Source organism: Simochromis diagramma, unplaced genomic scaffold (genome assembly GCF_900408965.1).
Source record: "Simochromis diagramma unplaced genomic scaffold, fSimDia1.1 OVJJ01000802.1, whole genome shotgun sequence".
NCBI classification, from domain to species: Eukaryota; Metazoa; Chordata; class Actinopteri; order Cichliformes; family Cichlidae; genus Simochromis; species Simochromis diagramma.
The window spans coordinates 16608283-16623696 of NW_024387492.1; the positions used below are offsets into that span (position 1 = coordinate 16608283).

The following is a 15414-nucleotide window of genomic DNA, read 5'->3' on the forward strand; positions in this document are numbered from 1 at the left end:
CTTCCCCTTGTCTCGTTAGGCCTGATTTGCCCCAGCTGTGTTTCCCTCCTGTTACCCATTCCCTGATTGCTCCCTCTGTGTATTTTAGCCCTGTGTTTCTCTGTGTCTGTGTTGCGATCTACTGTTTTCTTAGCTGTGTGTTCTGTCATTCCTCCGGTGTAAGTTTATTTTGATTTTTCCAGTTATGTTATATTTGAGTTTAACATTAAAGTTGTTTTGAGTTCACATCTGTTTCCGGAGTCTGCACCTTGGGTCCTATTCCTGCCTGCACACAGCCTCACCTAACAAATACGTTTGTCAGACCTTTATAATTACGGGCAAAAATCAGGGCTTTGATCACATCCTAAATGTTCTCTGTGGTGGTGTCCAGAGGCCAAATATTGTCCAAATATTTAGCCCAAAGAATTTGGACTAAATATTGCAATACTCATATAGTTGTGTCAATAAATGTGGTTTACTGAGCAAAACAGGTCAAATCTTTCATTTTCCACCCACTGTGATACTGATTTTAATTTCACACCTTTGAAAACGTGGGAGGTTGTTTGTGACGCAGACTTGTTTCCAAAAATATAGATTGAAACTGATGACCTCCGCTTTGTTGTTAAAGGCCATTGTCGGGTCTTTACTCCGAGTTTTAATTTAGCTCATTGTAGTTTTTTGTGATTAACATTATTTATGTTTCCATTAAACTTGGCAACACAGATAGCATCTGAGCTGTTAAATAATATGAACATATTTCATCTGCTTGAAATGATGAGAAATGGTCACTTATGAGAGTTTTAGGAAACAAATCCTCCTGAAAGGTTACGCTTTTAACACGTCTTCAATGGAAAAATGATGCTGTATGCACAACATGATAACAGCCAGTGTGCAGCTCACAAAATTAGACCTGGATCCTCATCCAAGCACATCACAGTTCCTATGCCTGCTTTGCATAGCACACTCAAGTCTGATGACATATTCAGAAACTGAATTTGCAAGACAAAATTTGTGCAGTGGGTATCTACCCAAAGTTTGACAAGTGCACATTGCCAGCGGTTCAGTTCCTCTCCAGGTGCTCTGCTGACTAATGATTTGACTTCAGCCAGAGAAAGGTAAAAAATGAAATGCTTGGGGCATCTTTGGCTGAAAGTTCCTTTTTAAAAACGGCTTTTGAACTTTTTGAACTTGGTATATGTTAACTGCAGGACTGAATGAGTCACACATCCTGACTCACATCACATCCCATCCAAACATGACTCGGCTCAGTTGGACTGCTTTGGTTTTGTTAATGAGCATTTTGCAGGTTCCAGGTGAGTACATGAATTCTGCTGAATCTTTACAGGACATTTGTTATCTTAGCTAAACGTTCAGCAAGTGCTAGTGTATCACAATTCATTTTTCTTTAAATGAATTATACTTTTGAAACAAGACGACCAAAAATTTTGAATATCACAAGTTCAACTGTGGTAGCTATAATGTCAGTGTTAACTAAATCGATAAAAATATTTGTCAATTTTTATTTCAGGGTCATCCAATTCTGGACATGACTGCTCAAGAAATGGAAATTCCAATAAAAATAATTTCATGGATATCAGAAACTGTTTCAAGCAGAAAAAAAGTTTTGTTGTTGTCGATAGTTTCTATGGCAATATCAGTGCAACAAACTACTGGGGACAGAGTAAGTCAAATACACATTTCAGTTACAACTGCTTCTCATTTTTCACAAGTTGCGATGAAATGAGATTCTCTGTTTTTGCAATCACCATCCAACAAAGAGGAAGTTAAACAAAAGCCAAAGATTTGAGCTGTTGAAATTAATTGGACTGGGATTGAGATTTCTGGGAACTTTGATTGGAAATGCAACATATAACGAACATTTCGGTTTGACATTTTAATATGAGACCTGGTTCGACAAGACTTTACGGAGATTAATTCATTTAAAGGACCCTTTTGATGTGTTATAATCGGGTAACTTGAACAGGTTACTTAAGCATGTTGGGACAAACTCCAAGTTTAGATGAACATGAAGTGCAACACATTTACATGGATGTTTTGTCCTGTGTGAGATGCCTCATCCCTGTAAATGCACTTTATTTAGACCTTGTTAAAATGTCAATCCAATAAAATTCTGAAAATGTTTTTTTTCTAGATATTGATTTATAGTTGTTAAGGCATGTAAAAGATTTAAATGTATTAAAAACACACACTGTTCTTTGCCTTTACAGCAAAAGTGAATTGCATAGTATTTGTAGAGACAAACGGAATTGAATTGGGTGAGTCCAGCTTAGTTTCATATTGTTTTAGTTGCCAATATTTGACTTTCTAATCAGCATTTTAGCAAATAAAAATGCATCTGTATGTTGTTTTTTAATACCAGAAAATTATACCAGAACAATTCAGGACACTTGGCCAAAAATTAAAAACAATAGCAACATTTTGAAACTTCACATTTCAAAATGGCATATAGATCAACGTGTGCATATGTATGTTCTGTATGGGACATTCTGCAGCGGCACACAATTGAACTTTACAGGTAAAACAACTCTTCAGTATTTTATATTTTTGAACTTCTTGTTTTTTCAGCATTGTTAGCAAATTAAAATAAAAAAAATTAAAAAAAAATGATAAAATATGATAAATGATAAAATAAAAAAATATCTAATTAACCAAACATTTTTGTCATCCAGATCCAGGTGAAAACTGTAGCTTCAATACCACAGACACAGGTAAATTCATATCAATGAAAAGATAAAATGCAGAGCTAATAGGAAACATTTAAAAGTTGAAACCTTGAAAATAAGGATTAGAATGCAATGTTAATTTTTTTCTCCTGCCTTTCTTTCTCTGATTGTGGTGGTAAAATCTGACAAAATAATGCTGAAGGGTCATGTCACATCAGATGTATCGATACAAACACGGTGTGTAAAAAATCTGCCTATGATAAAGAAAAATGCAGTACCATGGGTAAGTTTAGATAAGTGCAGGCAAGTATCACACTTTCATAATAGCCATTTTTCCTGATGAGTGCACAATGAATCGGACAAATCTTGCCTAACAGAGTCTTTGCATTACGCATCATTTGATTAAATAAAATTCATATAAGTAAAATGCTGAGAGTAAAATAACACCTTTCTTTATATTTTGTTAAATGTTGATTTCTTAAGTTTAAACCTAAATTCTCCACCTTCCAGCTCCAAATCTCCAGAATGAATACATAATCGACATAAACTCAACAACCACCAACTGTATAAACTGTAACGATCCAGTGAAAAAGCCTGAGGAGAAAAAAGTACTTAATACAACACTTTCTGAAAAAGGAGGAGAAATTATTGCTGCAAATGCCGCGTAAGACACACTCACTTACCAAATGATATACTGCATGTATTCATCATTTATTTTCTATTGAGTTATTTAAGAAGATCTATATCTAGAAGATCTAAATCTGAGTTTTCCACTCGGTTTTTCTCATTTTCCACTAACTATCTAGTTTTGCTTTCACTTGCTACTTAGATTTAGGCACTACTACCTACTGGGCTCAGGATCAGTAAACCTGAAATGAAGAGTTGAAAGTGATCTCCATATCTCACTAATACAATTAAACTGTGCGTCACACATTGCTGCCAAAAAACAACTTACGTGTAAGACATTCTAGCAGCTTTGAAAAACTCCTATATTATTTTCCCCAGAATGAAAATGCTGAAAAGTTTAATTTGGTTTTTGACATTTAACCCCCCCACTGTAAAACATGTTTTTTTAAAAACTGATTTTACGTACAGCATCTTACATTTACAGTATAATATAGAAATGTTCTCACATCTGTCTACAGTAAACTAATGAATGACATAAGCAACTTGGCCGCCAACATAAATGGATCTTCAGCTGAAATATCTGTAGGAGAAGGAGTCAAAGGAGTTTTGGTGAAAGAAACACATAAAGACGAAGTAGCAGAAGTATTATTTGCTTATCAGTCTCCAAATGACAGCATAAATGTAGGTGGAATTAAATTTATTTTGACTTTTACACGTTCTATTGTTCTGTCCTAGCATTTCCTCCACTAAAATCCCAGCAGTAGCGGGTTCCCAAAATGTCATTGCTTCGATTTAGGATTTACCTAGAAATCATGACACCTAAAAACTGGAAGGGGCCTTTGCCCATATTTGCATGTAATCCTACGACTTCCTTTTTATTATAGATTTTTTTGTACAATTGAAACAGTTACAGCAACTAAAAACAACAGTTAAGATTATTATGTAGTTATTACAGTATGTTCAAGTTACCGCTTACTTGGGCATCACATTGCAGATTTTTGTGGTATTTTGAGTAAGATCCAGGTAAATATGCACTGAGCCTGACTCTTTCTGTGTTCTTTCCTGCAGATTATAGACAACACAGAAACTTTGAAAACATTTTCAAGAGCCGTTACGCTGCCAAAAGAAGCTTTTGATAAAGCTATTGCTCAAAACGTCAGTATCCCATTTGCAGCTTTTTTCCGATTTATCAATATGGCTAAGGTAAGAGGCTACAGGCTAATTCAAATGTAAAATTTCATGTTCAGTGATGGATTGACCATAAGTTGATTTTTCAGGATGAGAAGAACAGTACTGTTTTAGGGAATGAAGTTTTAGCCATTGAAATGGGAGCTGCTGTCGCCAACCTCACAGACAAAATAAACATTGTTTTTACGAATATGACATATGTAAGTGAAAAGTTTGGGTCTTTTGGGTCTTTTTCTCTATTTTGTTTTCCATTTTAAGAGCATAAATTCATTAATTTTCTGTTGATTTGTTTGCAGAGAGGGATACCGTCTTGTCATTCATGGAATGGTCAAGGTAGCTTCTCTGCTTCATTTGCACGTTGACATAAGGCATTTACAGTTTTGTGTGTTACATATTATTTATGTATTGCTGAGAAAAGCTGAGCAAAAAGTTTCTTCTCTACATTATTTAAGAGAGAAGTGTTACAGTCTTAAGTGATCAGCTCAATGATGACGCCAGTGAATTCTGAGCCCACTCTCTGTAAAAGTCCAAAATATGTACAGAAAAACACTGTATTTGCTTGTATTGGTAGACACATATTTTCAGGACAGTCAACACAATTTTGTAACTCTCGTATTTCAGTAGGAAACATACACTCATCAGCCATGTCATTAGTTACAATTTGTCTTGATAATACTGGCTTTGAGCAGTCTTATTTCTTCATGGCAAAGATTCCACGAGTCGCTCGACACATTCTCCTGAGATTTTGGTTCGCACTGGCGTCACACAATTGCTACAGATTTTTTGGCTGTTCATCCATGATGTGAATCTCACATCTCATCTCACCACATCCCAAAGGTGCCCTATGGGACTGGGATTTGGTGACTATGGAGTCCATTTGAGTAAAGTGAATTTATTGTCAGAGCCGATCTTCTGCATATATACTCTGACCGGCCTACGTGACATCAACAACAATGCCACATTCAAAGTCACTTAAATGACCTTTCTTCCACATTCTCATGCTCGGTTTCAGGTCATCTCTCTATGCTTAAATGCACTAGATGCCTGCCATGGGACTAGATATTTGCATAAACAAGAATAAAAGGGCATGATTTTTTTTCTATCCCTAACTGAGTAGTTTTTATATCCTAAAGCTAATCAAGTTAGCATTTAATGCCAATTAACAATGTATTATTAATTAATCGTATGGAAAAATATGAAACAACTCCAACCTTTAGTTTTTAAAAGTGGAAAATATTAATTGAATGACAATGAACAAAAATCAGTACCGGATGAGACCGAACTAATAAAAAACATGTTTAGGGACATCAAAATAAGGTTGGGAAAGAAGAAGAAGAACACTTTAAGTACAGAAACACAACTTAATAGACTGGAGGTTGTGTCTTCTTTTTTCCAAACTTCTCTGAGACTGGATTTGGTGTTAGATGGTTATAAAAACACAAAACTAACCACATTGCCATGACTTGTCATGACTAAATAAACTCAACATTTCTTTGGTTTTACTGGAATCAGTATCGGACCAGTTTAGCCTACATTCACAATAATACATGCTGTGGTGAACTTTAAAAAAAAAAGCTCATGCAAATGTTTTAACATGGAAAACACTGCGAGAGATAATGAAAACAGAAACCCAGTTTCTGGTGAGTGCCACATCATAGCATGAATAAATAACAAAATAAAAATCAACAACAGGGTCATGGTTTCCACTGCAAAGGCCACGTATCTGATGGCCAATTTAAAGATTCAGCTGTATCATGGTAAGAACAAGAACAAATCAGAAAATAGACATAAACTGATCACATTACTTTTATGGTTTTGAAAGTGTGTTTCCTCACAGATGCATGCTAAAAGTTTTTGCTGTGAGTTTTATGGTGCTTTCAATGTGTGGAATTATTTATCAGGAAACAGAAGTTGAAGTTTTATTTTAAACCAGTCTTGAAACCATTTCTCATCAGCAGTCGATACAAGCAGCTAAATTCTGACACTTGAGCAAACTGAACTTATGGATGGTTAGGCCGTCATTGTGTTCCTTGTTTTATTTCTCTCAGGAAGTCAACCAAACTGGACGAGTGATGGCTGTGTGACAAATATAACTAAACATGGCATTACGTGTCAGTGTTCACATTTGACATTCTTTGCTATCTTGATGGTATGTTTTTCTTCTTCTGTAATGATGTACAACCCCACTTCCAAAAAATGGGATGCTGTGTAAACCGTAAATAAAACCAGAATGACGTGATTTATAAATCATTAGTAAACCCACATTTTATTAACAATGTATCACAGAAAACATAAGAAATCTTTAAACTGTTTTGAAATACGAGCTCATTTTGAATTTGACTCTTTAGGCGATAATCAAATTGGTCACAATTTTATGTTGAGGAATGTTATTCAGACATTTTCCACAGTTTGTGGACTTAATTTTTTGCCCATTTATCTAATTAGCTACTATTACTGGGGCTGTACTTTCTGTTCGACTTCAACCACACTCTTCACTGTAAACATCAGGCACTGTTTTCATATGAGATGTGCTTTGCTGTGCTTTTTGCAGACTCCTCTTAATGAAACCATTTCAGATTCTGATTTTAAAAACCTCACAATCATCACCCAAGTTGGCTGTGGACTCTCCATGTTCTTCCTCGCCATAGTCCTCTTCATGCACTTCCTTTCAAGGTAGTAAGTTGGGCTTTTTTTTTTCCAATATTGAAGCATTTTAACTATATAATAGTCAGAAAAGAAAAAGTGTGCATTAAAAATACAGATGACAACAGAAGAACAGAATAAGCTTTACAGAGAAAATCTGTTGAAAATTAGCTGATATAATAAGTACTGCGCTGTATAGGTCTCTAATACTTATCCCAGGAATAAGATATAAAATCACTCTAAAAATCTCTGTAAAGAGAGAGACTCAGTAAAGAGAAACTGTAAAATTCATCATCAGAGGTCAAACTCCTTAATCGTGAATAGAAATACTGTTTAGGTTTTAAATAATTTGGACCTTAATATGTAATGTTTATTGCGCAAAGGGGTATAAGAGCAAAGTCTTGCTGTTTAAGGGTAAGCAACTAAGTCTTTACCAGATTAATTCACAGCTCTCACTATAACTAGGTGATATATTCCTGAAAAAAAAAAACATGATTGGGATCTTTATGAATAAAATAGAGCAAAATTGTTATTGATGCAATAGCCTCAAACACTGTACAGAATTTTTTTTAAAATCTTGTTTAGAAAGACGTGCTTTTCTGGCAGCTGGTGTGATGAAGCTTCATGTAAATAAGGCTGCTTTCCAGGACAGTGGAACACTGTGATGAGGTGTCATAATGTTTACCACAGGGAAATGAGATTCATCAACAGGGGCCTGATGTTATGTAATGGAAATATCAGCAGTATGTATCAGTGTACATCTTATGCAAATATAATACTTTCCTTACCTGCCATGTTTCCTGGGGTATTTCTAAGTCCTCAGCGCACAACCCTCTATGAATGAGCATTGTTTAAAGAAAAGCAGGTGCATGTTACCTGCATCTCTGTAGATGTATGACACACATCGGCTAGCCTACACGGGCACCACCTGCGTTTTTTGCCGTTAGCCCTGTGTGGGTACACGTGGAGCCCATGTGGGGGTAGTGCGGGTTTGCCAAGCCCAGACATCCTCACAGTTTATTCACAGCTACAAACTGTGATCCCACATGGTCATCTTTACTGAGCATTCAGTTACACTGAATTTGAATATGAGCATGCTGCTATCTCTATCGACAGTCAAATCATCAGTAAACACTAGTAATACAGTTGCATAGCATCCCCTCCACCATGACTAATATGTGACATTTTGCGTCATTCTGATACAAGTTAATATTGGTTTCGTGTGGCCGAAGATTTTTTTTCCCCAGTAAATTCCAGATATAACACTGTTTAGCTGACCATGGCGCAACACACATGCATACACAGAGTTCTCAGTTGCACTTTTAGGTGACGTTTATTTACACACTGTCCAGAGCTGATCGCTCAGTTCTGCTCTGGAGCTCTCTCCTGCTCAGTCCAGCTCTGCTCCGCAGTCTGTTCTCAGTCCATGCTGCTTCTCCCCAGGCCCCAGTAGCTACTGCAAGAGGTTGAACAGATGATAAAAATCAGCTGTGTTGGCCAATCTCCCCTGGCACTGTCCCCTGAACCCTGCTCGTGCAGCTAACCACATCCCACCACACCAGGTTCTTGGGGATCTTTCTGGAAAAGCTGACCAGGCCTTCTTGTTCTTGAATGTAACCAGTGGTTTGCATCTTGTTGTGCTGTGTAGATTCTTGTCTCCATTTCCATTCATGAAGATGCCTCTGGATTGTAGATCTTGACAGTGATCCACGCACCTTCTCAAGAGTGGTCTTTACATGGTTAGATTTTATGAAGTGTTCCTCTGCGGTCGTTTGATGTTCCTGAGCTGGGCATAGTATTACATCTATTTAAGAAAGCACCAGATTTTAGATTTGCAAACTCCTAACTTTTTTTGCTATCTCCCACATAGGTCTATTGTGTTTTTTCAGTCTCTCTTATGCTAACATCTCTTTGGCCCTCCTATACAAAATGTTAACATTTAAAAGCTATCATATTCAAGGGTTTGAATCAACTTCAGGTATTATGTGTGCTTTACTTGTCATGAAATAACAAGGGAACGGGTCTTATTGGGCAGTGAAACTGATTGTCAGTCAATTTTCAATCTAAATTTTGAGCTTCTGAAAACTTGGGACTTAAAAAGGGAAGTTCAACTGTAACTTGAAATGATCGTCTATACTTTTTGTTTGAGGCAATATCACTTTTATCATAATTTCCCTTTAAAACAGTTATTTGTATGTAACATCTCTCCTACTTTTACTGTCTATAACCATGTTTATTTTACTGTATTTGCAATATGGAAATTTGACCTTTTGTGGTTGCTGATATTCAAAACCAAGTTTCTCTCAGAAGCAACTTGCCCTTCACATTTCTTTGACTGAATTTAACAGTTTGTAAAAGACTAAGCAGGCTTTAGTCTTTTACAAACTGTTAAATTCAGCAAATCTCCACATGTGACAATATTGAATTTGTCAGTTTTTCCCAATTTATATTAATTAAAAATGAAATAATTACCAAAATCAACAAATACCTTGATTGCTAATTATTTAGACCCACAGGGCATTATTATTTCACGCTTTGTTTCCTCTCTGTTAATCATCTCCCCATACAGGCGGATCAAGGCCACTAATGCCACAAAGATCCTCATCAACCTTGTGTGTGCCTTGTTCCTGCTTAACCTCACTTTCCTGGTCAATAACTATGTGGCGAACCTGAACAACAGTGTGGGCTGTAAGATCATGGCGGCCCTAATGCACTATTTCATGCTGGCCACTTTCACCTGGTTTGCTGCGCAGGCCTTCCACCTGTGTCTGAGCCTGTATACAGGAGGGAAAATCGCAATCCATCGCTACATACTGAAAATCGCCATTACCAGCTGGAGTAAGTTTATGTTATAATTAAAAATTGAACATCTATAGACTTCTTGAATGCTTCACTCTTTCCTTCTTGCTGTTTCACCTGATTTTTTTTCCCATTTATTTTTCCAGTACTGCCTTCAGTTATTGGGATTGTCCTGCTCTGCATTGGGAAATATGGTGAACAAGTCATCAGCTACCAAAATACTGGAAACGCTGCAGATAGAGTGATGATGTGAGCCTGCTATACTATTACGTACCATTACTATTCCATTACATTTCATATTAAATTTCAGAAAAGCTGACTTGTCTTTTCCTTCTAAGGTGTTGGATAACAGACAACAGTGTCCACTTAATCATCAACATAGGCTACTATGCTTTGGTCTTCCTCTTCACTTTTACCACCTTCATCATCATGATGTCCTGGCTCTGTTGTCTCAGGAATGTCAAAGGAGCCAAAGCAAAAGGGGAGCAAAGTAGCATAAACATCTTAAGCGTCATGGGCCTGTGTTTCATGCTGGGCATTACATGGGGCTTTGCTTTCTTTGCCTATGGTGTCTTCCAGGTCCCCGCGCTCTACCTTTTCACCATCCTCAATTCTTTCCAAGGTACTGACAACCAGCAAGCACCTTTCAATCTTTCTAAGTCAACCGTGTTGCATAATAGCACTCACAGGATAACGCTTGATGTTTTTATTGATTAAATTCAGTTTTTAATATTAAAAACTGTGCATATTTATTTGAAAGAACAAAAATATTTCATGTTCTTCATGCAAAGTGCCTTTTCTCTATACACTACTGACCATGTCTCTCTGCTTGCCAGGTTTTTTCCTGTTCGTCTACTACTACAAAACCTCCCGCATGTTACCTCCAGCCTCTGATGAGAAGTCAAGCAGCGTCAGTAACATCAGTGATAAAACCAGTCTAAGCAGCTTTACAAACCCCTACTCGAACTGGCTGAGCTGAAGAAACAGACACACTGAGACTGAAGACCCGTACCGTTAAGTGTAAACTGCTGTATAACACTCTAATAGTTAATAACACACAGAGTCCCAGTTAGGTTTGTTGATATTGTAAATACATGTTAGAAAATGGCTTTACTGTTAAAGGTCTTAATTTGTCTTGGAAGCAATGAACTTTGATAGTTTGAGAAAAATCAACAGAATATAATAAACCTTTGTCCTTCTTTTAGCCATTTTAAACTGTTAATAGTTTTATAGCTCTAGTCAAGTACTAAAGACTATAATAACCATGACTACTAACTGGCCATATCTTCTGGCAAAGGATGTACCTCAGGTTGCACTTGGTAGCAGGTGAGTGCCTTGAACTGCTGCTCCTGATGTGTGAACAGGTGAATAAGAGACACACTGTGAGGCACTTTGTACAACCAAAAGTGAAAAAAAGCCTCTATACAAGTGCCAGTCCCTCTTAAAAAACAAAACAAAAACAAAAATACAAATTGGGTGACATTAAATTTTGTACACTGACATAAGAAGGAATGTGGAACGTGTGGAAATGGTTCTTTATTCAGTTTCACTCACACTGCCATCAAAATACATATCTGCAAATATATATACACACAACGTTTACTCTTTAAATGGACACAATTTAAATTAAGAAATCAATGAAAACGTTCAGAGTAGAAGAGCTTCCGCTTCTTTGAGAGCTCTTTCCAGTTCAGCTGCTTCAGAGGAAAAGTTCTCCCTTTCTTGAACCATTTGTTCTCGTGCCTCCTTGAGGCCTCTCATCGTTTCCTGGATTTCCTAAAGGTTGTAAAAATAAGTAAAAAATAATAAATAAAACGTAACTTTTAGTGACCTGTTACTTTCACTGAGCAGAGTTTTACTCACCTCTAGTCGAGCACTTTGCTGTGATGCAATATCACCAAAGGCCTTTATTTCATTCAGCAGGTCTGCAGAGATGCTCTGAAATACAAGGAGTAAATATTTTAACCTGGTGTTTCTGTAAATGATTATATAAATCCTGTGGGTGTCTACAATACATGTATATTGGGTGCATTTATAATATTTGTTCTTTATTTGCACATTTATTTTTGCATGAAACAAACTAATAAGTGCATGCTTCTGGTTTTCCTTTATATTCCAGCTTGCGGTTATTTGCGTGAATATGATTTAAAGTTTGCTTAAATGTTTAACGAATAAAACCCAAATGTAAACATATCATAATGTAAAGTGAAATCAAATAAACATACCATAACCTCTTTCCTCTGACTTTCATTCTGCCGTGCAATGTCTCCAACTCTTTCGCCCAATACTAAGAATGAAAGATGTATTTCTGTTAAGTCTCTTACAGAAACCACTGAAGAAACTGAAACTGATAAATATATTTTTGTATTTTTTCTACCTGGGTCTATTTTGGCAGTAACCAGAAGAGCATGGCAGTCTTTCAGGTTTTTCTGAACCTCTGCATTCTCTTTTTGAAGGTCACAGTACTGCAGCTCCAGCTTAGCTACTCTTTGCTGTAATAGGAAAATGAATTCAGAATTAAATAGAATATGGTAAAAAGATAACACAGAAGGGCTGTTCAGCTGTGGCTGATACCAAATATGGCATTTATTCCGTTTGGGTTTTTGGTGTCTTTTGTGTCAGATCCATCCATGAAGTAGCCCTTTTGCATTTTCTCCTATAAACTTGTACCAGATAATGTTAAAGAGGACAGATGCATAAAGAAAAGAATAGGAATTAAGAGAGTAAGTACCAGCCAGGTGCTGCTAATAAATGCACTTAACCGAGCACCAGTTTTAGTGCTCAGTTAAGTGCCAAAAACAAAACCTAATCAAAACAAGGGCTACACCTCAGATTCTGTAGGCTTGAAATAATCATATTTTAAATGATAAAGCTCATGACAGCACAATTTTGAAGAAAAGAAAAAAAAAGAAGCATAAACTGGTTCATACAACAGGACAACAATCCAAAGAATAGCAGTATCTACAGCATCTACAACAGAATGGCTTGAAAAAAGAAAAGATTGTTCAAAGCAGTCAAAAGTTCAACTTCAACCTGATTTGAATGTTATGGTGGAACCTTAAGAGAGCTGTGCATAAACCAAAAGCCCACAAACATCAGTGGGCAGTCATGTGTGGTAGCGATTACTTTCTATACCTGTGTGTCTGTGAGGTTTTTCGCCAGCTCCTCATTGGCAGCAATCAAACATTGATTTTGCTCTTTGAGCTCTGCTTGTTGTCCATATCTAGTGAAGACTCTAAAAATGTGCATCAAAGTTGTTAGGAAAAAAACCAAAAACCAACAGGCTTAAACAATACCCATGTTAATGATTATGAAAGACTCACGCCTTCTGAACTTTAGGAGCAACATTTTTCCTAAAAGACAAAAAAGTGAAACAAAATTAGAATTCAGCAGATCTAAAGTCTGGCATGTACTAAGAGAATATACACATTTAGGCTTACTAGCAAACGTTTGCTAGTATTTACACTACATGATGCCGAATAGGTAAGCCAGGAAATTATCAGGCACAGTTTTGTTACCACAGTTGACTCCTAACATCACTAGGGAAACATTGAGATGCATGCACTTGGTAACCTTTATTGTTCTCATACAACTGTGACCATTCACACGGGTCATAATTTGTTACCTTGGTGCATTTTCTTTATGTGGTTTAAGGACACCATCTGGTCTCTGGGCAGCAGTGGTAGTTGCGGGTGCAGTTGCTGTGTCTTTGGATTCTTGTTTATGACTGTTTTTCTTTGTTTCTGTAGGTGGGTGTATACCTGGAAGAATGACAGTTGTTAACAAAATTAAAGTAATCAATTGAAATAACTAGAAAAGTTCAAATTCACCTCACCTCTTGGAATTTTTGAAGACATGACTGTTCCTAAAAAGTATAATGTCAGCAATAATAAAAGGCACCTGCATGGGAAAAACAACACAAGACAGTAAGACCGTGTTTGTATCCTGGGTGTTTTCATTTCTTTTTTTCCACTAAGATGTAACTGCTGTAAGAGGTTGTTGTTGGGTTTGTTTCGCATTCAGGCTACTCTAAAATCTTGCGACTGAGGTATGTAACAATAAACTTTCAATGAATGTAGACCAGGAGTGGGGAACTCCAGGTCTCAAGGACCAGTGTCCTGCAGGTTTTTGATATCACCCTGGGTCAACACACCTGAATCAGTTTCAGTTTTATTTGTCATATGCAAGTTAGCACAGGGTCAACATTGCAATGAAATGTGTTTTACGAGCAGCAGTCACTCAGCAGCATGGTACAGTAGGAGAAAATATAATAAAATAAAATAAAATAGAAAAATAGTAAGGAGCAAAATATTAGAGAGACATGGTAAAAGAAAAAAGATGACTAAATATATATGTATCTATAAATATAAATATATGTACACTAGTGATTAAATAAGAAAATCTTGAAAAGAAATATGACGGGAGGGCAGATGGGATATTGCACAGGAATGAGCAGCAGAAAATTACAGTATTGCACTTTTAAATATAAATATCAATAACAATAAAGTGAAGTGACCAGTGCAGATTAAACAGAGTACTTGTGAAGCTGCAGGGTAGCTTCTGAGTGCTGTGTTGTGTGTGTTTAAGTGTTGTGGTTGAGGTGTCGTATGGCTTGGTGGTAAAAACTGTTTTTAAGTCTTGTAGTCCGAGCAGACAGACTCCTGTAACGTCTGCCAGATGGTAACAAGGAGAACAGCTGATGTGCTGGGTGGCTGTGGTCCTTGATGATGCTGTGTGCTTTACGGAGGCATTGCTGGAGATAAATGTCCTGAATGGCAGGAAGCCTCGTGCCAGTGATGTGCTCTGCTGCCTTCACCACCCTCTGTAGTGATTTACGGCTGCTGGCAGAGCAGCTTCCGTACCAAACTGAATCAAATGATTACTTCATTACCAGGCCTCTGGAAAACTTCAAGTCATATTGAGGAGGTAATTTAGCTATTTGAATCAGATGTATTGGATCAAGGACACATCCAAAACCTGCAGGACACCGGTCCTTGAGGCCTGGAGTTCCCCAATCCCTGATGGAGACAGCAAAGACTACATAAAACTCTAAACTATCTGGATATCAGTCATGTTAAACTACTTAAATCAGAAGTCTGACAAACTGACCAGATAATTCAAAAATCGATGCGTTTTATTTAAGTTTATTTATTTCTTCACCGCAGCCTCACTGAGATCCCTCTAGGGGAGCTTGACACATAAAACTCTGTTAAAACGACCGACCTCTATGGAAAAATAGATATCGGTCGTAGTTTCTTCAATACTCAACAAATCAAAAAAAGCAGTACTTAAATAATAGTCGCTTACTGAATGTGATCTAGGTAATTAGCACAATATCAATGCTTACCTTTAAGGACACTAAGTATGCAAGCTGAATTCTCAACAGACAAATACCAGTTGACAATTTTTAAAAACGTCCCGCCCTCTGCGACCATTTCCGGTTTTAACGTTATTTCCTGTGTAAATAAAATAAATTTTCAGTAATTGTGTTCCT

At 36.9% G+C, this 15414-nt stretch overlaps 2 protein-coding genes across 3 annotated transcripts; one reads left to right on the forward strand and one right to left on the reverse strand.

Moving 5' to 3' along the window:
• The first annotated feature begins 974 nt into the window (after positions 1-974).
• On the forward strand, positions 975-12157 carry LOC120725088 (adhesion G-protein coupled receptor G2-like). Of its 2 annotated transcripts, XM_040017747.1 has the most exons (18): positions 975-1094; positions 1188-1292; positions 1508-1660; positions 2208-2255; positions 2360-2515; positions 2670-2708; positions 2866-2946; positions 3174-3327; positions 3809-3971; positions 4359-4493; positions 4568-4678; positions 4775-4811; positions 6527-6627; positions 7030-7151; positions 9691-9959; positions 10067-10169; positions 10259-10542; positions 10757-12157. In XM_040017747.1, exons 2-18 carry the CDS (start codon positions 1235-1237, stop codon positions 10897-10899), a joined length of 2157 nt encoding a protein of 718 aa, XP_039873681.1. In that variant the 5' UTR covers positions 975-1094; positions 1188-1234; the 3' UTR covers positions 10900-12157. The 2 variants fall into 2 exon arrangements, with proteins under 2 accessions (XP_039873681.1, XP_039873682.1); XM_040017748.1 differs by lacking the exons at positions 975-1094; positions 1188-1292; positions 1508-1660 and having other exon boundaries at positions 2227-2259; positions 2450-2515.
• knstrn (kinetochore localized astrin (SPAG5) binding protein) lies at positions 11442-15388 on the reverse strand. The gene is made up of 9 exons (XM_040017749.1): positions 15268-15388; positions 13756-13820; positions 13546-13681; positions 13244-13273; positions 13056-13155; positions 12298-12412; positions 12146-12207; positions 11784-11858; positions 11442-11696 (listed from the first exon to the last, which is right to left on the reverse strand). The coding sequence occupies exons 2-9, from the start codon at positions 13775-13777 to the stop codon at positions 11568-11570; spliced, it is 669 nt and encodes a 222-aa protein (XP_039873683.1). The 5' UTR covers positions 13778-13820; positions 15268-15388; the 3' UTR covers positions 11442-11567.
• Between the last annotated feature and the right edge of the window lie 26 nt (positions 15389-15414).